The 23,844-nt window shown below is 58.7% G+C and overlaps 2 protein-coding genes across 2 annotated transcripts in view; one reads left to right on the top strand and one right to left on the bottom strand.

Annotated features, from left to right (window-relative positions):
* Window positions 1-899: 899 nt before the first annotated feature.
* IL5RA (interleukin 5 receptor subunit alpha) lies at window positions 900-15,257 on the top strand (the record flags this gene model as incomplete). Its single annotated transcript, XM_081106271.1, is given in 11 exon segments — window positions 900-1,048; window positions 1,051-1,167; window positions 2,162-2,307; window positions 3,504-3,642; window positions 4,176-4,329; window positions 4,398-4,585; window positions 6,972-7,117; window positions 8,015-8,153; window positions 12,335-12,428; window positions 12,916-13,000; window positions 15,171-15,257. Coding segments are annotated over 11 exon segments (1,338 nt in total). The 5' UTR covers window positions 900-1,005.
* Window positions 15,258-19,807: 4,550 nt separating this feature from the next.
* CNTN4 (contactin 4) overlaps window positions 19,808-23,844 on the bottom strand; it is a 402,127-nt gene continuing 398,090 nt past the window's right edge. The window contains exons 23-24 of the mRNA XM_081106270.1: window positions 22,827-22,995; window positions 19,808-21,571 (exon numbers count right to left, since the gene is read on the bottom strand). Of these exons, the coding sequence (XP_080962396.1) occupies window positions 21,465-21,571; window positions 22,827-22,995 (276 nt within the window). The 3' untranslated portion in view covers window positions 19,808-21,464. The remainder of the gene's footprint in view (window positions 21,572-22,826; window positions 22,996-23,844) is intronic.

Here is a 23,844-nt window from a genome sequence, read left to right as displayed (position 1 = left end):
AGCGCACACCGGGTGGAAGCCACGCGTGCGGCCTGTTCTTTAAGGTTAAGTTCATAAGGAAAATGCTTCCACAACTTGCCCCGGGAACACTCAGATGTCTCATCTGCAATCCCCAAATCGCCCTCCTCCGGGACGCGTCAAGCCAGACGCAGACAGACTCACCCGCTGCCCGCGGCCACGCCCGCTCTTCAAACCTCTCCACCAAAGGCATCTCCGTTGCGAAACGGTTGCAAGCAGCAGAAATCCCTTTGTGTTTTTTCCAGGCCAATACCTATGTTTTCTTTTTTTTTTTTTTAATATAATTTTATTGATTTTAGAGAGGAAGGGAGAGGGAGAGAAACATCAATGATGAGCGAGAATCATGGATCGGCTGCCTCCTGCAAGCCCCCGACCGGGGATCGAGCCCACAACCCGGGCCTGTGCCCTGACCAGGAATCGAACCGTGACCTCCTGGTTCATAGGTCACCGCTCAACTACTGGCCTGATACCCATGTTTTCAATTCCTCTTATGGTCACTCCCCCTCCGGTTCGCTCGGCCTCCCCGGAGCTCGAGGCACCATGAGTGTCTGCTAGGCCCGGACGGGAGCTCCTCTTCCCCCATCACTGCCGTGTGAGACTGAAGCTTCCTGCCACGGTGCTCATCTCCAGTTCTCGCTCAGGAGATCGGGGACGGTGTTTCTGCCCATCCGATCCCGTGCCTGGAGCCTCTCTGTTCAAAGGCCTGCCCTGGTCCCTGCCGGCCCACCACCGCCCTCTCCCGGTTGCTGTGCTCTCTCTGCCCTCACTGTGTCTGCCCCCCCCCCCCCCCCCGCAACACCTGTCCCCTGTCCCCGCTCTGTGTGCCTTTAGGAATCAACTGGGAAGTCTCTGCGCCTGCTGTGCCCAGACACACCTCCGCGGGAGCGAGCAGTCATTAGGTTGGAGGACAATGACCCTTAGGAAGATCCGTGCGTGTTTGTGCTTCTAGCACCTAACAGCGCTCACACGTGCTGGTTAAAAGGCCAGATGGCTGCGTTGTTCTTTAGAAAGGGGCTGTCGGCTTGTCTTAAAATGGCCACGTGACTCTTCTTCTGTTTTCTGTAGGTCTGATCGCCATGGCACCCACATTCCTGATTCTTTTGGGGGCCGCCGTTGCACTGGGAGCAGACGTACATCCTGATAAAAACTGTAAGTGCCACCTATTAAAGTCAGTCATGTCTCTTAAGAAACGGAGCACATTGCAGAAGTGCTAGCGTGGTTTTCTATGAAAGGGTCCCTCCACGCGGAAATTATACGTGGATTTAAAAAAAAAAGTGGTAGAGTACTCGTCCTCAGAATGCAAACTCTTGAAACATGCTGGATCTTGAGAAAGCAAATTTGAGGCTGCCGTGGGAAGTCCTTCTGCCAGCGTGGGGGGTTTGGGCCCCACAAAATACAGCCCAGGGAAGAAAGGCTTTTCCTGGCAAAGCACCTGTTAGGAGGCCCACAACCAAGGAATAGCTACCTCCCGCGGCGTTTGCTGGCAACGTGTGGACCACGGCTTGGTGTGAAGTCACAGTCCCGTGGCCCCACCTGGTGGGCCTGAGGAAATAACTCCCTGTGGTAGTGTCAGCGACTTACATCTGCGCTGTCCACTGCAGGAGCCACTGGCCATTGGTGACTACTGAGCACCTGAAATATGGCTCCTGCACCTAAGGCAAGGAAGGTTTTATTATTTTTTTAAATAATTTCTTTTATTGATTTCAGAGAGGAAGGGCGAGGGAGAGAGAGTTAGAAACATCAAGGATGAGAGAGAATCATGGGTCAGCTGCCTCCTGCACGCCCCCTATTGGGGATCCAGCCCACAACCTGGGCACGTGCCCCGACCGCAAATTGGACTGTGGTTCATAGGTCAACGCGCAACCATTGAGCCACACCGGCCGGGCTGAAATTATGTTTCTAATAAATAAAGATACAGTAAAATATTCGTAATACATGAAAGCTCTGCAGATGTCATAGGTAAACACCTGGGCAAAGTAAAACAAAAGGGTAATGAGTTAAAAGCAGCTTTGAAGGCACTTCCTCCAGAATACGTCAGTTTTGTGCCCTCTAAGAGCCCGTCCAACGCCGTCCAGCACAGAAAGTAGCTCCCAGCTCTAGGGAGCGCTGCCGTGGACACTGACCCTGCTCTCCTTCTGACCAGTCTCACTCCTCCCACCCGTCAACTTCACCATTCACGCCGCGGGCTTGGCGCAAGTGCTCTTACGCTGGGACCCGAATCCTGATCAAGAGCCCGGGTCGCTCACGCTCGGCTACCACGTGAAGGTCCACGCGCCGGAGGACGAGGACGTGAGTGCCCACCCGACGGCCTCCCCTTTGGAGTCATGTTAACCCCACGGCGCTTCCCTTATCCCAGGGAACGTCCCCCCGACCACACGGCGCGGGCTCTGCGCTCGCTCCCCTAGAGCAGCGGCTCCGTGGGAATGCCGGGGGGCCAGCCGGGCCCATGCAGGCCACAGGGCAGCCCAGGACGTCTGAATGTTGGGCCGATTCTTTCTCTTACAAAAGAACGTTTAGTAACGTCTGAGGCGCCGTGGAGTGGATGTCGGTTTTATGTTTTTCTCTAAAATAGCCCACGAAGCGGAAGAGGCTGGCTGAGTAAAAAGGGGTGGGGGAGGGCGGATGACCACACCAAAGGCCAAGTTCAAATCCCGGTTCCTACTTTTGCAACCTTAGACCAGACACTTACATCTCAGGCCCCCGCCAGGTTCCCTGCGGGTCACGTTAGGGCGCCTGGAACCTAGCAGGTGCCCAACAAAGGGACACGGAGGCGCAACATCGCCGGGCGCTGCCACGCTCAGTCAGTATGCATTCCAGAGACTTCTGTGTGAGGAAGGGGCCTCCGGGAGGGAGAGTGGGTGGCCAGAGGGAGCGGGGCCTGTGTGTCAGCTTTTGTTGATTTTTATGAGAAGAACAAGAGGCCTGGTGCACGAATTCATGCACAAGTGGGGCCCCTCGGCCTGGCCAGCAATCAGGGCCGATCGAGACCTGCCGGCTGGGGGACGGGACCGCGGGAGGTTGGCTGTGGGAGCGCACCGGCCACCAGGGTGCAGCTCCTGCACTGAGCATCTGTCCCCGGGTGGCCAGTGCGTTGTCATAGTGACCGGTTGACCATTTGTAATGGCCACGTAGGCTTTTATATATGTAGGTGCATTTGTGTATCTTTGAGGAAATGATTATGATTTTTTCATTACATGGGTTTTTTAAGCCAGGTATAAATACTAGACTTGAGTAACTTATTCATTTTGTAGTAATCGCTTTATGGAGGGATGGTTGCTGGGTAAAAAGCTGTCCAGATTTACTGTATACAACGTTCTGAGTTCAGGGGTGAGGATAGACTCTGGGGCTGTGGGCTTTTTAGAAAGCGTATTGCATTGCATTTTATGTGCCATTTAAGAATCGGAAGAAAATGCGCATTTGGTTAAAATAGTTCGCGCCAGGCTGTTTCCCTCTGACGTACCAGGACCCCTGGGTTTTACTTCTAGTATCAAACCAAGAACACGGAGAGCACACGGGTGGCCCCGCTTCACCGCGGCTTCTCGGCCAGCGTGCGGACGGTCCCCTGGGAAGAGCCCTCCCTCCTGGCGAGCGGCTGGGTGTCCGCCGAGCTCCCGGCCCCCCCAGGTGAGGCCCCCCGAAGTCCAGGCGCACGCGCGGCCTTTGTAGGTGGGGGGCAGCCGGATGAACAGCTCACGTGTCCTGGGTCACACGAGCCCCCCAGCCCTCTTCCCACCAGTCCCACCCTCACCAAGGCTGACCCCAGCAAGTCAGCCCGTTGCACACAGTAGGTCCCATAATACGTGGCGACAACCCCTTTTCCTTTTCGGCCTCACCTCCATTTCTCCCCGTGGCCGTGGGAGGGAGGGAGGAGGAGAGGGAGAGAAACTCGTGTGAGACAGATACAGCGACGGGCTGCCTCCCGCATGTGCCCCAACCGGTGCCAGGGATGGAACCTGCAGCCCAAGCACGTGCCCTTGACCGGGAATCAAACCTGCCACCCTTTGGTCTGCGGGTCCTAACCACTGAGCAACTGGCCAGGGTGACAATCCCTTTGTGAAGATGGAGAAGCTGTCCCCAACCCCTGTGGTTTCCGGGCACGTACAGGACGCGGGAGCTGTCGCCACAACGTCTCGTTCTTTCCGTTCGCCGCCCTCCAGGGTCTCCTGGGACGGCCGCGGTGAACCTGAGCTGCTCCACCAGCACCGTGGCGAGTAACGGGACGCACGCCCGGCCCTACCACGTTTCTCTGCGCTGCGCCTGGCTGGGGGGCGCCGCGGCCCCCGAGGACACGCAGTACTTCCTCCGCTACAGGTGGGCGGCCGCTGTCCCTGCGCCGGCTGCTGCCCCCGCCTCGCACACTCACGCGTGTCGCCCTGCAGGTACGGCGCGCGGACGGAGGAGTGCCGCCGGTACAGCCAGGACCCGCGGCAGAGGAACGTGGCCTGCTGGTTCCCGCGGACGGGCATCGACGGCAAAGGGCGGGGCCGGCTCGCCGTGCAGGTCAGCGGCTCCAGCGCCCGCGCGGCCATCCAGCCGTACGACGGGCTGTTTGCTCTCCACGCGATCGGTGAGACGGCACAGACCGAGGCGCAGCCGGGCGGGTTGTCAACATCCCTGAGTTCGACTCCTTTTCTTCTTTGTTGTGGTTAATCTCCACCCAAGGATATTTTTCCCACTGAATTTTAGAGAGCGTGGAAGGGAGGGGGTAAGAGAACGAGAGAGAGAGAAACATCAATGTGAGAGAGACACACTGATTGGTTGCCTCCTAACCCTAAGCCTATCCCTCCTGCACACACCCAACTGGGCTGGGGACTGAACCTGCAACCCAGGTGCATGACCTTGACCAGGAATCGAACCCAAGACCCTTCGGTCTGCGGGCCGATGCTCTAACCACTGAACACACCAGCATCCTTTCCTGATGCCTGTGGGGACAAGCCTTCTTGGCCTCCACACCCCTGATATTTTGGCCGGATGGTGGCATTGCGGGCCGGACAGGGTATTATGGGGCTGGACTGTGGCGTTGGGTAACCAATGACAGTGTTGGGGGGCCGGATGGTGGTGTTGGGGGCAAAATGGCAGTGTTGGGGGGTGGGCTGGGCATTGGAGGGGGCTCAGCGTCTACCTAGCAGATGCCAGGAGCCCCTCCCGGGCCAATGTGACAACAGAAATGTCTCCAGACGTTTCCCACTGTCCTGCGGGCACAGACTCCCCCGTGGAAACCCCTGCACCGGAAGGGGAACCAGCTCCCGCTGGAGGGCCTCACGTCAGCCCCCAGCTCTGCGGGGGCCCAGGCATCACTGCCCGAGGGTCCCTGATGGCCTGGTGACGCCTCGGGTCCCTTGCCCACAAGGGGGGCCTCGGCTGGCCCGGGCGGCCGGGCTTCCAGGCCTGAGCTCTCTCATGCCCAAGCTGCCGCCCCACCAACGGCCCCTCACCACGCTGGCCGCCTCCCTCAGCCTGTGAGGGCGGCTGTAAACACCCCTCAGGGGTCCTCGCCTCCCTCCTCTGTACCCCCATTAGTGACACTCATCCGGACCGCCCCGCACAGCCAGCGTGGTGATGGACACCAGCCTCGGGGGCGGGTCATGCGTGGGGTGGGCGTGGGTCCTGGCTCCACCCACCAGCCGAGTGTCTATAGACAAGCCGGCCACTCCTGGGGCCTCAGTCTGACCTGAGAAATGGGGAGATGAACACTCCCTACAAGGTTCTGTGAGATCACGTGTGTTCGTGATGATAACATCTCAGGACAGTGCTTGTGTGGGCATCCAATAAACACGCAAAATGCCACCGTGTAAAGGACACGGCTAGGCTGTGGCATATCTGTGTCCATATCGAACGGAAGATGCTCTGCTTAAAGGGTCCCGCATTTCCTAACGGGCCATGCGATTCTCTTCACTAGTATCTTCCTAGCGACTTAGCAATGTCACAGCAGCATAACAAAACGCCAAGGCAGACGTGGGACACGATGGAACGGACATGGAGATGGACGCAGCCCGACAGACCGCCACAGGGGCTCATTCGTGGCCTGAGTTCCAGCTCCGCGCCCCGTTCCTCAGGCCACCAAAACGAAGACGTTTTTGGTTAAAAACTTTCTGGTTAGGGAATGGCACTCGCAGCGTGTCCCCGTGACTCATTCACTGTGAGATCTCAGGCGCATGACCTCTGACAAGAACGCTCCCTCACAGATAATTGCCCCCACATCACACGCCGGGGACACAGTGAGGCAGGGGAGGGAGGACGCGGTGCTGGTAAGTCCAGGCGCGATGAGCCCAATCCGTTCTTTCCGTGCCAGAGACGACCAACCCTTTCCCCTCCGTCCATCCCCGCAACCAGCCCAAACAGGACCCACCAACAGCTCGGAATGAAAGCGGCCCCCGAGAGGGGCAGTGCCATCGGGGCGCACACCTGCGCGGTGGGGGCGGGGCCTGGGGGCGCCCGGGGCGATTTCTCCTGGGGATCAGTTTACCCTCCAACTCGAGAAGTAAAAGTGGGGTGGAGGGGGGCGGCCGGAGTGGCTAGGTGGTTGAGCATCAACCTATGAACCAGGAGGTGGGGGTTCGATTCCCGGTCAGGGCACAAGCCCGGGTTGCAGGCTCGATCCCCTGTGCGGGGCGTGCAGGAGGCAGCCGATCCATGATTCTCTCTCCTCACTGATGTTTCTGTCTCTCATTCCCTCTCCCTTCCTTTCTGAAATCAATAAAATTATTTTTTTAAAAAATAACAAAACTTTTTAGAAAAGGGGGGGTGGTGGTCTTGCCATGAGGGGAAGAGGGACGAGACTACCAGTCACGGCCGCTCGGAGGAGGAGCCCTTGACCCCTCTCTGGTGCGGGGTTTCCACGAGGCCTCGCCCTCAGCGGCCAGCCGGGGGCCACGGGGGCCACGAGGCCTGTGGCCCGGGGGTCAGTGCTGGACGCGTCAGCCCCGCTCACGGACCTCTCCGTCTCCGACCAGATCGCGTCAACCCTCCAGGGAACGTCACGGCCGAGGTCCAGGACAGCCGTCTGCACGTCCGCTGGGAGAAGCCCGTGTCCGCCTTCCCGGGCCATTGCTTTGAGTACGAAGTGAAAATCCACAACACAAGGAAGCGCTACTTCCAGGTAAGCCCTCGACTCTTCCCACGTGTGCGCACAGGTCACTCCGTGGACCCAATGCTCCCGGAGTCAGAGGCGATCGCTCCTGTTAGAGGCGGAAACGGAGGCGGCTCAGGGGCTCGGAAGCTGCCCTGCGGGTCCCTGGAGGGACCTGCCCCGAGTCTCCCCTCTTCCTGCTTCCCTGACACCCCCCCACCCCCGCACCCCCAGTTGCACATCAGGGATCAGCAAACCTTTTGGCAAAAGACCAGTTATTGTCGGCTTTGCAAGTCCCACGGTGTCGGCCCCCATGCCCCCACGTCTTGTGTGGGACAAGCGCCGCCATCGGCGGCCCAGACGCCAGCGGGCGCAGCGTGTGCCTGGCACTTCCCTCGTGGCCCCGGAGCCTGGTTTCATGCACGTTGCCTGTGGCAGGGACTGTTACTCTTTCGCTCGTTTTCAATCATTTAAAGGTACAGAACGCATCTTCGTTCGCAGGCCCGGCGGAAGCGGGCAGCCGGCCGGAGGGGCCCGGGCCTGTCCTTTGCTGATGCGACAGAGGACGGAAAGCGAGGGAGCACAGAGGGAGGAGGGACACGGCGAGGGGCGGGGCACGGTGCTGTCAGCCACTCGGGTCCCTCAACCTGGGGACACCACGGGGACCCAGGGGGCCATCGCAACCTGACACTCGCCCGTTTTATTTACTTGGGCTACAAGAGCGCTTCCCCCTGCAGGGTGCCTGCCCGCCTCCCCTCCACCCCGAGCCGCCCGAAACAAACTCGCCAATGCGTGTCCTGTTGACGTACAGGGGCTCGCTGGGCAGCGAGTCCCGTTACGTATAGATGACCGCTCGCTCTGAGCGCTGGCATTACTGAGCTCCGTGTCTAGAGCTTTACTAGAATCCAACTTTTTTTCCCTATTTAGACAGAAAAAATGACGACCAATGAGTTCACCACAACAGTTCATGACATTTCTAAGTATTGCATCGAAGTGAGGGCCGCCGTGAGCTCCGTGTGCAGAGAGGGGGGGTTCTGGGGCGAGTGGAGTCCAGTGATTTCCGTGGGTGAGTACCGTGCATTGGACTATTTATTTTACTATTTCTGTTTAAAAAATGTTTTGATTTTAGAGAGAAAGGGAGGGAGCGGGGGGGGGGGGGCGAGAGAGAAACATCTATCAGCTGCCTCCTGCACGCCTCCTGCTGGGGATCAAGCCCAGAAGCCGGGCACGTGCGCTGACCAGGAATCAAACCAGAGACCTCTCGGTGCCCAGGATGGTGCCCAACCCACTGAGGTACACGGGCCAGGGCCCTTGCATTTCCTTCCAAGCCAGCAAGCTTATTCCTGGTGAAGGCAGAGAATCCCGGCCCACGCTCTAACTGCTGAGGCACACAGGCCAGGGCAGGGGCACATGTATCTTTTGAAAAACAGAATTAGCAGTTTCACTTTATCAGCCCTCGCATCACCTGCCCTTCCTCAACTGGCTCCCAGGTCTTATCGGGCCGGCTCACTTCCCGCTTTCTACGTCTTTCTCTTTTCTAAACTTGCTCAACTTCTGCATTCTGCTGTCCCCGTTGTCCTCGCTGCCTCCGGCGACGCCCCCTTCGCGACCCTGGGGAGCCCTGCCCTCTCTGAGGTCTTCCCCTCTCGCCCCAGCGAAACGCAGATGCCACGCGGGAAGCCTCGGGGTGGGGAGGGGACTTCTGGCGGCGCCGCCCTTCCCGTGGGCGCCCACCTGTGTCCACTTGCGCTTACTCCCGCCCCGCGTCCCGGGTCAGGCTCAGGCACTGAGTCCCGCTCCTCGGGGACCAGTCACCCCCAATCCCAGGCTGTGCCCCTCACACGGGGCCTCGCCCGGCCCTCGGAGGCCAGGGTCTATGCGACGCCTCACAGGTGCCAGTTGAAATGCATTTCAGGGGATTCAGGGTTGAGGGGCACAGCGCGTGGCCCTGGGCAGCACACCTGTCGGAGGGTGTGCAGGTGGCTCAGCGGTCAGCGCTGCGGGACAGAGGGTGGGAGGCCTGCGCATGCACTTCAGCACGCAGGGATGGTCCCGCTCCTCACCCGCCCAGGGGGGACTGGCCGGGTGCTGCTGGGAGAGCCCCCCTCTGCCTCTGCTTCTCCCCTGCAGCCCCCCCCCCCCCCCCCCCCCCGCACAGCACCCAGGGCTGCAGGCCCTCCGGAGCCCAGCCCCCCAGGACTTTCTTCCCTGTAAGGCAGGGGTGGGAGCCTTTTGTTTCTGCCAAGGCCCATGTGGATAATCGTAACATCATCCGTGGGCGAAATTATCCACTTAAGCATTCTGCCCTGGCAGGTTGGCTCCACGGATAGAGCATCGGCCCACGGACTGAAGGGTCACGGGTTCGATCCAGGTCAAAGGCTTGTATCCGGTTGCAAGCTCCATCACCAACCGTGCTGGAGGCAGCCGATCAGTGTGTCTCTCTCACATTGATGTTTCTCTCTCTCTCTCTCTCTCTCTCTCTCTCTCTCTCCCCCCTCCACTCTCTCTAAAAATCAATGGAAAAATATCCTCGGGTGAGGATTAACAAAAGTTAATAAATAAAAATGTATTCTAGATAGTAGTCTTTGAAAAAAAATTAGCCTGCTAGATTTGGTCAAACGTTTCATTAACTCACTCCGAATGCCGTGGCAGGGCCGGACCAAATGATTTCACGGGCCCTCGGACGGCCGTTCCCCACCCCTGCTCAGGGCTCCGGACCTACTGAAGTAGCTAAAGGCCGCGGTCAGTGTGGAGAAGTGAGCCAGCAGGGCCCAGAGGTGTAAGCCTGGCCTGCCCCTGGCTAGGAGGTGACCTCGCGCCAGGAATCCAGCGTCCAGGGCCTGCTCTGCACCGTGGGGCGAAGTGGGCACAAGGGCTGAAGGATTCAGTACCTATCGAGTACTCAGCTGAATGACTGTGATTGTAATTAAGCACATTGTGTCAAAACGGCCGGAGAGCTATCCCTCTGAACTCTAAGACCACAGCGTCCCAGAGCAGGCGAGGCTGTGCCCGGAGGGAGGGCCCCAGAAGCAGAGCTCGGACCAGGCCTCCGTCTTACCCCACTGCACACCCCAGGCTGCCCACCCTCTTCTCTGGGTTAGAAAACATAGAATTCTCACGAGATGGCTCATTCTCGAGGTTGAATGTCCAGATGTCAGAAACAATGGAGGCCCAAGTCCCCAGAGACCGAGGCTGGGCCATGTCTGAAAAGCAAGGGATGGGGGAGCCTGGGGGACCCTGGGGGCCGCACTGCGAGGAGACTTCCTCTTTCCAAGCTCACCTCTGCAGGCGCACAGCCTGCCCACCGGGTTCCTGAAAAGAAACCTCTTTGAGTTTCTCCTTGAGTCAGAAAATTCACCTTCTAGGGAAACACTTGTTCTTAAGAAATTCTCTGAGTCCAGAGACTCCAAAATTCAAATTCATCCGTCTCAGGGGCGGCCCAGCTTTTACTATGGCCTTGAAGTGCCAGCCATCGCCAGCGGGGAGACACCCTGGGGGGGGGGGGGTGATCCTCCTGGAGCTATTGTCTGCGTGAGAGGAAATGGGCTTTTTAGTCACTATTTTGCATGAATGAATAGCTGAGCAGCAGATAACCCCCGTCCTTTCCGTGTGGCGTGAGTACGGGAAGCTCTGGCCCTCAGTTTACCCGCCAGGTGTGTGTCCTTGGAGGTGAAGCTGGGTCCTTGGTCTGTTTTCTGGGTGGGTCTGTGCTTGGCACAGGGGCCTGCAGCAGCCAACTGCCCACCATGCCCTCCGTGGCACCTCGCCTGCACCAAGCCCTTTATTCGGCGGAGAAATAAAATCAGTTGTCTCCATACCTTTGCTAATGCAGCGAGAATCTTCGCTTATCGAAGGGAGAGCTGGCCAGCAGCTGGAGGTGGTTTAACGGAAGGGTTTGCGTCGCCAGTCGGCACGGTCAGACGGAACCGGTGCTTTATCAGCCCGGGCATGCCAGGCCTCGGGCGTTGCACCACGCGGGACGGAGTGGGCTGCGTGTGGGACCCTGATAGTGGTTACATGGCGGCTCCTTCCTTCTGCGGGACCCGGGCTTGACCTGTCTGTCTCACCCAGTTGCAGACGGTAGAACGTTCTAGATTCTGTGTGTGTGCGTCTGAAGTTCATGGGGTTAATGACCTCAGATTTTTCTGGGATGCATTTCTAGTGCCTTAAAAAGTCCCCGTCCCCCCACAAGTTGTCCTCAAAGCCCATAGAAGAATCTGTTTAGATTCTTCCAAACAGACTAGAAGCAAATTTGAGGAGCGTCAGGTAGAACTTAGCGACCATCGCCGCTCGCTCCGCTTCCTGGCTGGGATGTGGGGGAAGGGAACGGGTCTCTGAGAATAAGACTGTATCTCACTCACAGTCTTATAAATATATTTTTATTGATATCAGAGAGGAAGGGAGAGGGAGGGATGAGAGAGAATCAGTGATCGGCTGCCTCCTGCACACCTCACGCTGGGGATCCAGCCCGCAGTGCAGGCATGTGCCCTGCCCGGGAGTCGAGCCCTGACCGCCTGGTTCATAGCGGACACCATTCTTGCTCACTACAAATATCACTCCGTGTTACTGCCTCTATAAGTTCAATTTCCAGCTTTGTGAAGCATTTTGGTGGTGAAGCGAATCGGCTACTGAGTAGGCCTACATTGTTGTAGCGTTTCCATCTGAAACCTTATTACTCCACCCTGGCCGGCGTGGCTCGGTGATCAGAGCACCAGCCTACACACTGAAGGGTCGTGGGTTCGATTCCCAGGCAAGGGCACGTGTCTGGTTGCAGGATCCCTCCCTGCCCCGGGTTGGAGCGCAGGCAGGAGGCAACCAGTGAATGTCTTTCTCTCTCTCTCTCTCTCTCTCTCTCTCTCTCACAAAGATGTTTCCCTCTTTCCCCTTCCCCTCCCCGTCTTTCCCTCCCTTCCACGCTCTCTAAAAAGCAGTGGAAAAAATACCCTCAGGTGAACATTTACAATAGATAAATAAATAAATAAATAAAACCTTCTTGCCCCCTAAAGCAGACGCGCTCCAGGTGGCATCGTAGGTAAACGTTCGCCACAGATACCTGCTGAGTAAATGATGCTTCGAGGTGAAAGGGGGCGACCCTGCCCGCATTTCCTGTCGCCCTCCTGTCCACTCTGAAGGTGGACTCCAAGCCCAGCATCAGCCAGCGCCTGCGACTCCACGCCCCACCTCCCGATCGCCGGCCGCCCATCTCCTCTGTCACTGATTCCGTCTCCTCCTTTCCTTTTCCACCAGGAAACGAGGCGCAGAAGCCCTGGACGGAATGGTACCCGATCACGCTGGTGGCCGCCCTGTGCCTCGCCTTCGTCTCCTCCCTCGCCTGCAGGACGTAGGTCTCCTCCACGCTGGGTGCACCCTGGGCTGAGGTTGCCTGTTCACCCTCCGGCGGAATCCGCTGGGGCTCTTGTTGGGGGGGTGGTTGGGGGGAGGGTATGGCACGTCCGTGTCAGCAGGACCCCCGTCCCGAGGTGAGAGTGAAGCCGATCAGAGGCTGAGAAACACCAGCCGGTGACGTGCAGACGGGGCCTCGGCACAGCGTGGCCTGCAGACTTGACACCCCCCCTCCCCCCACCTTTTAAATATCTTTTCATTGACTTCAGAGAGGAAGGGAGAGGGAGAGAGAGAAACGTCAATGATGAGAGAGGGTCATCGATCGGCTGCCTCCTGCGCGCCTCCCACTGGGATGGAGCCCCCCGTCGATGGCCTGACCAGAAATCGAACCGTGATCTCCTGGTTCATAGGTTGATGCTCAGCCACTGGCCGGGCGCCATTCTGTGTCTCTCAGGGCTTAATCCTCCGCTTCGCTCTCTTCTCAGATGTCACGTGTGGACCAAGCTGTTTCCTCCAGTCCCAGGACCCAAAAGCCACATTCAAGACTTCGCTGCCACGGTGAACTACGAGGTACGTCGAAGGTCCTTCTGCTGTGTCCCCCCTGCCAGGGTCGGCCCCCAGGGTTCCCACACGTAAGGCGGGTCTTCCCAGGAGCCCGGGCCCCGGGGCTGCAGGCGTCCCGCTTGGGCCGACGGCTTTGCTATGAACATTCCTTCCCCTGCTCAGTCCTGCGTCCCTCACGGTCACACTGGGATCGCGTTTCCCATCAGCCGCCTCTGACGGCCGTGGCCAGGCCTGCAGCCCCACGCGCTGCCTTTCGCGGCTGTGGAGGAAGAGGCGTGGAGGGCCCAGTGCCCGCTGAGCTCTAACACCAAGGACCCGGGATTCTGCCGGGGTGTCCTCACGGGTCTGGTTCCTCGGCGTAAACAACCAGAGGGAAGGTGACTGATTTCTCCCCAGCGGCGTATTCTAGGTCCAGTCACCACTCAGGGCGCAGCTCGGCCACCACGCACGGCTACGGCTCGCAGATGGTTTCAGCATCACTGGGTGGGGGGGGGGGAGCACTTCCCCCAGGGAATCATCTCAGCATCTTTGTTGAAAAGTAGTTGTTCAGCCCCGGCCGGTGTGCTCAGCAGTTGGAGCACCAGCCTGTGCACCAAAGGGTTGCAGGTTCAATTCTTGGTCAAGGACATGCACCTGGGTTGCAGAGCAAGTGAGAGTGAGAGAGAGAGAGAGAGAGAGAGAGAGAGAGAGAGAGAGAGAGCAGGTAGAATTGGGAAAAACCAGTACCACCTCCTGCTGTTCACCCTGCAGCCCGGCTCTGCCCCTGGGAGGCCGTGGGAGCCAGTGGGCAGCTGAGCACAGCTGGGCCACAGCTGGCAGCGCCTCAGCCTCTATCTCCAAAGGCAAAACCTGCCCGATCACTTCTGGGGCCTCGGCTGCCAGGACCGCAGGGGGAAGCACTGGGCTGGTGGGGAGGACGCCTCTGCCTGTCGTACGGCTGTGCCCTGAGCGTGGCTGGCCCCAGGCCTCCCTGAGCCCCTTCTGCTCATTCAGACCGAGTCAGAGACTGTAACATCAAAGGGCAGGCACTTGGGGGGGGGGGAAGGGGGTGAAAGAGGGAGGAGGTGGCCTTTGTCGTAAAACAGTCTTACTCTGCCCTGGCTGGCCTGGTGCTCAGCTGGCACAGCGTGGGCCCAATGCACTAGGTTGTGGGTTCGATCCTGAGTCAGCGCACACACAGCAGCAGTCAGTGAATACCTAAAGGCCCTGGCTGGTCTTGCCCAGTGGATAGCGCGTTGGCCTGTGGACGTTCCTCCCGGGTTCCATTCCCGGTCAGGGCTCATGCCCGGGTTGCGGCCTCCATCCCCAGTAGGGGGCGTGCAGGAGGCAGCCGATCGATGGTTCCCGCTCATCATTGATGCTTCTATCTCTCTCTCCCTCTTCCTTCCTCTCTGAAATCAATAAAAAGATAAAAAATATGGATACCTTCACGTAAAAAAACGAATGCATAAATAAGTGGAACAAGTCAATGTTTCTCTCTCCAAAATCAAGTTAAACCATCTTATTCTGAGCTTTCAGTTGGTTAGAGACGGTTCCCACATATCTTTCGTTTCTGCGGTAGGAACGGAGGGTTCCCTCCGAAATCCAGGGGCCGTGGACGATGGAAGGTGCGTGAGGCGGAGACCACGCCTGTGGCGGGTCACGCACATTTGCACCCGGCAGCGCCCGGCGCAGACGCCGACACCGTTTGGCTGAATATGGCCTCTCAGGGGCGATGTCATTTTTTATCACAGATTTCCTAACTGGTATCAGTGTTACTTAAAAATTACCAAAATGGGACGTAGCAAATGTGTCCTTGGACAGGATACAATGGAGCTATTAAAAATGATGCAGCTAAAAACAATTAGAAAAAAAAAGAAAAGAAAAAAGGGGTGTGGCCACGGCACACACCATAGAATGCAAGCGCCGTGGGGTGCTACCCAGGAAGGAGTCCGTTTGCGAAGCTGCTTCTGCGCTGCCCTCGTACCTGCACAGATGAGTTTCCCCGCAGGAAAGGGGGCTGAGGGCCCGGGGCTGTGTTTGGGGGGGGGGTCTATCCCGGGTATTTTTTCTCTTCTTTCTACTTGATTTGCCACATTGTCTTCACTGAACAGTGACTGCTTTTAGAAGCAAAACAGACTTGTGCCCCACGTGCCACGAGGCTGGAAGGAGAGCTGAGAGGGTGTTTGTCTTGCAGAAATCTGGGTCCCGAGAGACAGAGAGCGAAGTCATCAGCTACGTGGAGGAGCCCGGGCTCGAGGTCCTGGAGGACTTGGTGTTCTGACGGGCGTGGGCCACCGGCAGCGAGGACTGCCTTCCGCTCCGAGGCGCGGAGCTCCCCAGCACCGGTGTCACTGCGGCCGGGCGGGCCGGCGCCGGGGGATGAGCCCTTCTCTGCGAGTCCCGCACGGCGCTGACCCCGGGGACAGAGACGCTATGGACCCGCTCCCTGCACAGAGCTGGACGCGGCGGCACAGGGCAGAGCCCAGGCCACGTGCTGTCTGGGGAGGAAGGCGGCGTCAGACTGCGACAGGAAGCGCAGGGGCCACGGGGGCCTGGCCATCAGCCGCCGCAGCCCGGCTCGTTCTGCTGATGTCGCGGCTCAGCGGTGACGGGTGCATGGCTGAGTGGAGCTGGGCTTCGGGAGAAAGTTCACGATTTTTTGTTCGTTTTTAAAAAATATGTTTTTATTGATTTTAGTGAGGAAGGGAGAGGGAGAGAGAGAGAAACATGCATGATGAGAGAGAAGCATCAATCGGCTGCCTCCTGCACACCCCACACTGGGGATCCAGCCCACAGCCCGGGCACATGCCCTGACCGGGAATTGAACCCTGACCTCCTGGTCCATAGGTTGATGCTCACCCACTGAGCCACACGGCCGGGCAGAAAATGGCACATTTTGAGTGGCCACTGGCCTGTCATGGCCGGAGAGAGTGGACACTCACTTAACAGTAAATGCCCGTCGGCAAGTTGATTAGACATTGGCCCAGCCTCCCACCAGGACAGGTGGGCGGCACTCCCCCAGCCCAGAGCCTGGGTCACGGACCAGAACACACGGGGCTCCTCCTTCACGCCCCCCACTGAGGGCTGAGCCCTGCCCCCCCATCTCTCTCTCTCTCTCTCTCTCTCTCTCTCTCTCTCTCTCTCTCTTTCTCTTGCTACTAGGATTCTCTGGTGCCTTGTGGGGGTGGGGGTGGGAGGTTCAGTTTGCCAACAGCTCACCCACCTGAGCCTCCTTGAAAAGCCTGGGGCCCTGGCTGTTTGCACAGGGGGGAGGGGAAGGAGGGAGGCGGGAAAGGGGGAGGGGGGAGGGGAGGTGTGGTGGAGAAGCCCAGCTCACAGAGAACTCTGATTAAAAACCCAAACTTTTTCACAGCAAGAGACTCGTATGTGTCAAGACCATCTGCTGGTGGAATTAATAAACCGTAGGTGCTAATTGGCCAGGAAAGCCAGCTCCCTGCCCGGGAGTGCGAACAGAGAACCCAGCACTCCTGACGGGCCGTGAGACCTAATTAGACCGGGGCCGGGGCTGCGCCTGGAGCCTTGGTGACAGCGACACAGCGACGGGCAGCTACTCCTGGACCCCAGCCTGCGCGCCAAGTTCCCGGCCACAGACTTCCTGAAAACCAGCCTGTTTCTGAGAATGTGCTATCGAACTTAAGGACGGTCTTGTCCCCCCCCCAACCCCCCCAGCCTGCCGTGTTAGGGATAGACACGCGTGTACACGAATGACGGCGGGTCGTCTGAGCCGGCGAGCTGAACGGAGGCGTCTCCCGTCCCCCCCGCGACCCCCGGCCCTGGACCCTGCAGCAGCTGACGGAGCTCTTCCCGCCCATTTCCTTCCCGAAGGATCTGTGCCGTCTGCGGTGTCACCCCGTCCACAGCCCTTCAGGACCCGTCACCTTCCCAACCAAGTTCCCTGTGACCAGCTGGTCGGGACCCCGCAGCCGCCCCCCCTCCCCCGGACAGCTGAGCGACCTCTCTCCCCGGCCGCCCTCCGCCCTCCGCCCTCGAGCCTCCGCCCGCACGTCGGGAAAAGCCGTCCAATCTCTCCCCTCGCTGACATTTTATCTACGGACACTGGGCCCTTTGCCCCCAGGAGCCTCCCTCTGCCTCCCGTCCCTTCGGTTGGCGTCGAAGTTCGATTCTGACACTTACCCTGCTGCCCCGCACCCTCCTCTCTCACGGGAACAGGAACACCAGCGTGGAGGACGGAGTCCTGTGGCCCTCGTGGCTTTGACCCCGGGAAGGACCGGCTGAGCTTCTGGGGAAACGCGAGGAGGCGCGCTGCGTAAACGGACAGAAGCGCCCCCAGGTCTCTGATCTGCGCTAACGCACAGCGAACAGCGGCGCATGGAAATCACCTGCTGCGCCAGCCCCTGACCTCCGCGGCGTGGCCTGAGCTCGTCCCGCGCCGTTTCTGTCCCTTGGTGGCTGCACATTCTCTGGGAGGACGGACAGGGGACACCTGGGAAGAGGTGAATCGGGGCTGGACGTTCTTCCCCGATGTAAACAACCGACAAAGCCGGGCAGGAGAAGCCGTCACCTGCTGGAGATCAGCGCCCACGGCAGTTCCCGCGTCTGGGCTGGGGGAGCCCCGAGCTCACCTGGGAACGAGACATGTCACCGCATCGTCTGCTCCCGCGGGTGGAGCCGGGTGTCCGGAGGCTGTGCGGGCTCCGTAAGACGGGACACGCTGAGGATCCCATCATCTGGCAAAACAGAATTTCCTCGGACACCGTTAATTACACGGGATCTCACACCAAACCAGAGGCTCGGGGGAAGCCCTCGATAAGGCTAACTAGCCCGCCGGCGTGGCTCAGTGGTTGAGCATTGACCTTTGAACCAGGAAGTCACGGTTTGATTCCGGCCAGGGCACGGGCACGGGTTGCTGGGTCAATCCTGAGTGTGGGGCGTGCAGGAGGCAGCCGATCCATGATTCTCTCTCATCATTGATGCTTCTCTCTCTCCCTCTCTCTTCCTCTCCCTTCCTCTCAGAAATTAATGAAAATATATATTTTAAGAAAAAAGAGAAAAGGCTAATTAAGCAAAGCCCTTTCCCCGGCCCCCTCCGCGCCACTAGCCATGATCCCAAGTGATAGGACCCCCACCCCCCGGGCGTGTTAACGGGGCCTCGGGCTTGGGACGTCCCCTCGGACAGCCAGGCCCAGAAAGTGTGCCGCTCAGACCTTCCCAGCACCCCTTCTCCCATCTTCCTGAAGCGTCATCGCAATTTTCCTTGGGCAGATGGCCCTCCCGGTGGGTGCAGGCCTGGCGTGACCCAGGGCCTCCAGCCGGGGGACACCAAGTGACTGACCATCTCTCCCAGAAATGCGGGCATCGAGCAGAGTGGCGTCGATATTGGAAAAAGAGCCCGGCCGGCGTGGCTCCGTGGCTGAGCACTGACCCATGAACCAGGAGGTCAGGGTTCGAGTCCCGGTCAGGGCACATGCCCGGGTTGTGGACTCCAGCCCCAGCAAGGGGCGTGTAGGAGGCTGCTGATTGGTGATTCTCTCTCATCATTGATGTTTCTCCCCTTTCCTCTCTGAAATCAATAAAATGTTAAAAAAATAAACTGGAAAAAGAGCCGATTTATCCCCACACAGGACCCCAACGACTTTCCTATGTCCCTGTGGCCTGGGTCCTTGGGGGGCCTGGTCGTATTCTCACCAGGGTGGCTGCTCAGCACGTCCCTGGCTCCCGTGACCTAACCGCGTCCTCCTCCATGCTCCCGGCATCGGCCAGGGCTGCTTCTGTGGCTTGTCACCAGGGGACCCAGCTGGCGGCCGTGGGAGCCGCCAGGCAGACCCGATGGTGCGGGCGCCTCTGAGGCAGCTCCTAGCGCATCTTCAGCATCTTCAGCCCAGTCAGGCTCCGCGAACCCGGGCCCCGCCTCGTCAGACCCTGGAGCTGAGAGATGGAAGGGCTTTCAAGGCCCAACGTTAGATGCCGGGCCTTCTAGCGCTTTCCACCACCTCTTGGGGGGGGGGCGGTGATGGTCTTCCCGGGGGGGTGCACCGAGCCGGGCAACTGAGGCAAAATGCTACTTCAAGAGCCCTTGGATCGATTCATCAAGGATTGTTTATTGCAAGGCACGGTGCTAGGCACGGTGGGTACATGGAAGAGGCCAGCGCCCTGCCCCCGAGGAGCTCACAGTCTGGGTGGGAGACAGGGTACAGACAAGGACAGCTGGGCGACATACAGGAGGTCAGAGACAACCAGGCACAGTAACAGTTTCCCCGGGCGACCCGGTCCACCCGAGCGGGACCCGCCACGGCTTGAAGCTCATTCATCTCAAAGGACCGACGCGTGTGGGAGGCTGCACCGCCCCCCCGGGACCCTCGGGACCCGGGGGAGGGGGGCCTGGGGCGCCTGGGGGAGAAGAGGGAGCGGGAAGGTTATTGCAGGAAGGGGCAGCCGTGTGACCCAAAGGCACCGAGGTGAGACCGGAGCAAGAGGGGGTGGTCAGGGTCCAAGGTGGACAGGTTAGAAGATTTGAAAGGGCCTTAGATGCTCATATTTCGAGTTTATGCTTTTTAACAAAACGGCAGGTCTCCTGGGATGAGCGATACGCAAGGCGTCGCTAACGGAGAGGACGGATTCGAGTTGGACCTTCGGGACGTTTGTCTGAGGTTTCGACCCTCTGCACCTGCACACGGGGCGTGGGCTGGTGTCTGCAGGGCTGTCACTTCCAAAGGGACAGCTCGGGGGCCGCTGGCGGTGGATCCTGCCGGAGACGGCAGAGCCCCTCCGTGATCTCAGTATGGCCGCCAGGGCGAGCTCACAGTTCCCTTCCGCAGGCAGGAAGAAGGCTCCCGGAAGACAAGCATCTTTACAAACGACAGAATATTTATTAACAATAGCGTTAGAAAAAGAGTACATTTGCTGCTGGGTCACTGGGAAGTACCATCGACATGGGGGTGGGAACTACCTGGGTGGCTTCTTTTTTTTCATTCATTTTATTATTTTGTTGTTTTTTTTTGTGTGTGTATATGTGTGTGATTTTAAATTTTGTTTTATTTAGAACAGAGAAGTAACCATATCCAACGAAGGAAGGAACACAGCTTGAAACACTGAACAATATTTTCCCTGTTGCCACCCTATTTTTTACACAAGTGGAATCCTGATTATGACTATTGGATAAGTAGAGCTAGAAGGTTGAAAAGTCAACGTACGTTCTCCATCAAGCAAAAACGGGCAGATTGCAGGCAAACCCGAGCTCTCTGAGAAAGGAGAGGTGGCAGCCTGCGTACATGTGAAAGTGTGTGTAGGAAATGTCACTGCCTTTTAGATGCACTGGTCCACCAGATTCAGCTACAAAACCTCCCCCGTTATAACAAATAGGCCTTCCATCGGAATATGGTTTTGTTGCTATTGCCATTTTCCGACGTGGGATTGTAAGACGTGGAAGGTAAAGCGTAGAAAGCAGCTAGGCTACTAGGCTACGGGCTGCACGCCACGCGCTCCTGAGAGCCCCACACCGTCGCCCCCACCACCTTTTACGGAAAGGGAAGTCTGCCCGATCCAGACATGGCTCTGACTTTAAAGACAGACATATTCTATATAAGAAATTCCGGAAAGAATGGTGAATCTGTGACCAGAGAGTTACCCTTGTTTAAAAAAATGTACATTCAAACAGATACAGTGAAAGATAGTAAACGTATCTCTTAGCCTCTGAAAGACGGGGCTGCTAGGGTAACTTTTGGTCTAAGTTACTACAGGAGATGCGACTTCAAATGCAACGTCTAAGGTAAGGCTGCTACAGAGACGATGCTAATGAGGTGAGTGGGGAGAGTCTTGGGGTCCATGCTAAGTTCAGGGTGAGTATTGCACATGGGACCTCTCGGGGAGGGAGTTCAGGTGTTGAAATTGCAGCCGTTCCCAAAACCGTCTCAAGGAAATGCACCCCAGGCAGGAGGACATACTGTACATGTCCCAGGCCCCATCCAGCCTGCTCGCCACGGAGGGGGCCCTACAGCGCAGCCCGGAGCCACCCACCAGCCTCCGGGGCCGGCCCCGCCGTCCTTGTCAAACTACACGTCATTTGCAATAGATTGACCAAGGTGGGGTTCACACTCTGCCTTTTAAAGGAAACATTTTCAAACAATAGTTGCATGAGTGTGGCGCCCACCGCATTTTATAGCCGAGGAAAAAAAATTAATATCTACATTTCATGTTAACTTTAAAAAATTCTATAAAACACTAAATATATAATAAAAAATATGCATATAAGGACATATGTAAACTGCTTTGGTAACATCGTATTACAGATGTCTTCAGTGCACTGCGGAGTTTCCGGAGAAACTGCGGACAAAGCGAGACTTGCTTTGCGGAAGTTCGGTGTGGAATGCCATTCCTAAAGAAGCAAAGAACATTTTCTTTCCAGTAATAAGAAGTACTCGAACAGCAAGGTTACTTAGTACTGGGTGTCTTCAGGACAACGCGCTCAGGGTGCTTAGATCACAGACAGCGGGTCCGGCGGGGGCGGTCGTCATAAGCTGGACCTGGCCGTGAGCGAGAGCATGAGGGTGCTGAGCGCCGACAGTGTGCAGGCGTTGGAGGTGGAGGGCCCCGCGCCCCCGCCCCGGGCGTAGGCATCTGCGGAGAGAGAGCGCGGTCACTGAACAGCACCGTCCGGACTGCCACGGGGAGCGGGGCCACGGGGGGCGGGGCCACGGGGGGGCGCGAGGCCACGGGGGGTGAGGCCACGGGGAGCGAGGCCACGGGAAGCGGGGGCCACGGGGGGCGAGGCCACGGGGGGCGAGGCCACGGGGGGCGAGGCCACGTGGCTCCAGACACCGGAGAACTGCTGATTCTACTGCAAAGGACCCGGCCTGGCGACTTTAACATCAGCTCGGTGACTGTCTTTTGCATGAAACTGCCTGAGGCCAGCAGACCTCAGTGGTCAGGGCAGGGGAGGGTGTTTTTGCCACACGTCTCCCTTCGGGGCTGACTCCCGCTAGGCCCCGCCTCCCTGTGCAGGCCCGGGGAGCAGGCAGGTGGGGAGCAGGCAGGTGGGGAGCAGGCAGGCTTTGGGGAGCAGGCAGGTGGGGAGCAGGCAGGCTTTGGGGAGCTGGCAGGTGGGGAGCAGGCAGGTGGGGAGCAGGCAGGTGGGGAGCAGGCAGGTGGGGAGCAGACAGGTGGGGAGCAGGCAGGTGGGGAGCAGGCAGTGGGGAGCAGGCAGGCTTTGGGGAGCAGGCAGGCTTTGGGGAGCAGGCAGGTGGGGAGCAGGCAGGCTTTGGGGAGCAGGCAGGTGGGGAGCAGGCAGGCTTTGGGGAGCAGGCAGGTGAGGAACAGGCAGGCGGGGAGCAGGCAGGCTTTGGAGAGCAGGCAGGCGGGGAGCAGGCAGGCTTTGGGGAGCAGGCAGGTGGGGAGCAGGCAGGCGGGGAGCAGGCAGGCTTTGGGGAGCAGGCTTTGGGGAGCAGGCAGGTGGGGAGCAGGCAGGTGGGGAGCAGGCAGGCGGGGAGCAGGCAGGCTTTGGGGAGCAGGCTTTGGGGAGCAGGCAGGTGGGGAGCAGGCAGGTGGGGAGCAGGCAGGCTTTGGGGAGCAGGCAGGCGGGGAGCAGGCAGGCTTTGGGGAGCAGGCTTTGGGGAGCAGGCAGGTGGGGAGCAGGCAGGTGGGGAGCAGGCAGGCTTTGGGGAGCAGGCAGGCGGGGAGCAGGCAGGCTTTGGAGAGCAGGCAGGCTGGGAGCAGGCAGGCTTTGGGGAGCAGGCAGGCGGGGAGCAGGCAGGCTTTGGGGAGCAGGCAGGTGGGGAGCAGGCAGGCGGGGAGCAGGCAGGCTTTGGGGAGCAGGCAGGTGGGGAGGAGGCAGGCCCGGAGAGCAGGTCCGGGGAGCAGGGGAATGTGTGCTCACTTGTCATCTTTGGGATGCGGATCTGCTGGCTGGCGCTGCCGTCCCCGCCGTCGCTGACTGGCCTGATTTCTATGATGTAATCTTCATCCAGAGGCAAGGAGAGCTCCACCGACGTCTGGTTTGTTTCGATGACAGACATGCGGCTCTGTCGGCTCCATCGGTACAAGACCTGCTGACACAGAAGAACAGGCGTCACCTGCTGCCTCCCAGGGCCCGCCCCGGCGACGATGAGCGTCATTTCCCTGCTGGCACCAGTGATGTGCTGGGACACATCTGGGAGGCGCATGTGCAGACGGGGCCCCTCTGCTGCTACCCTGTCCTACCTTGTCCTTGTGGGGAGAGTTTAAAGGAGGCCGCGGGGGGCAGGGGGAGGGGGAGTGTGAGGCTCCTGGCGTGCTATGTAGCCTCCCGTCACCTCCGGGAGGCCCCGTGGACACACCTGGAAATGTGATTTCCTCTGAGGATGTCCAGGGCTCGCTCACACCCGGGGACTTTAGCATCAAAACAGACTTGGCTGCTGTGTGACCGTGACCCGCTGACTTGACCTCTCTGAGCCTCAGTTCCCTCCTCTGTGAAGTGGGACAATACTAGCCAGAGGGTTTTCAGCTAGAGCCACTTGCCTCTAGTCACACAGTGTATTTCAGAGTCTTTGGCTGAAAGCATTGAACCCCGACTATTAATTTTGATGTGTGTGCGTAACATACGAACGTAAGTGCACTTGCCTATAGAGTCAAGGCCATCTTGGTTTACAGAGTGAGGAAGCGTGTGTGGGAACGCAGGGCGGGCAAACGTGGTTTTACAGTTGTGAGTACAGGACACGAAACACAGTCTATCTTGTATTATTATTAACGATGGCGATATTTTCTGTACTAACAAGGACAGACTGGACTGAGGGCCTGGCTCACAGGACTGTGTAAGCAGCACCTAGGGAGGCTGGGAGGGAGCAGGTGTGGGGACGTACTCGGCAGAGGTTTAAAGCAGGGGCGGGCGGGATGTGATTAGTGCTGTGAGTCCTGGG

Source organism: Myotis nattereri, assembly GCF_964212035.1.
Source record: "Myotis nattereri genome assembly, chromosome: 14".
Lineage (NCBI taxonomy): Eukaryota > Metazoa > Chordata > Mammalia > Chiroptera > Vespertilionidae > Myotis > Myotis nattereri.
This window is presented reverse-complemented; position numbering and strand designations above follow the sequence as displayed.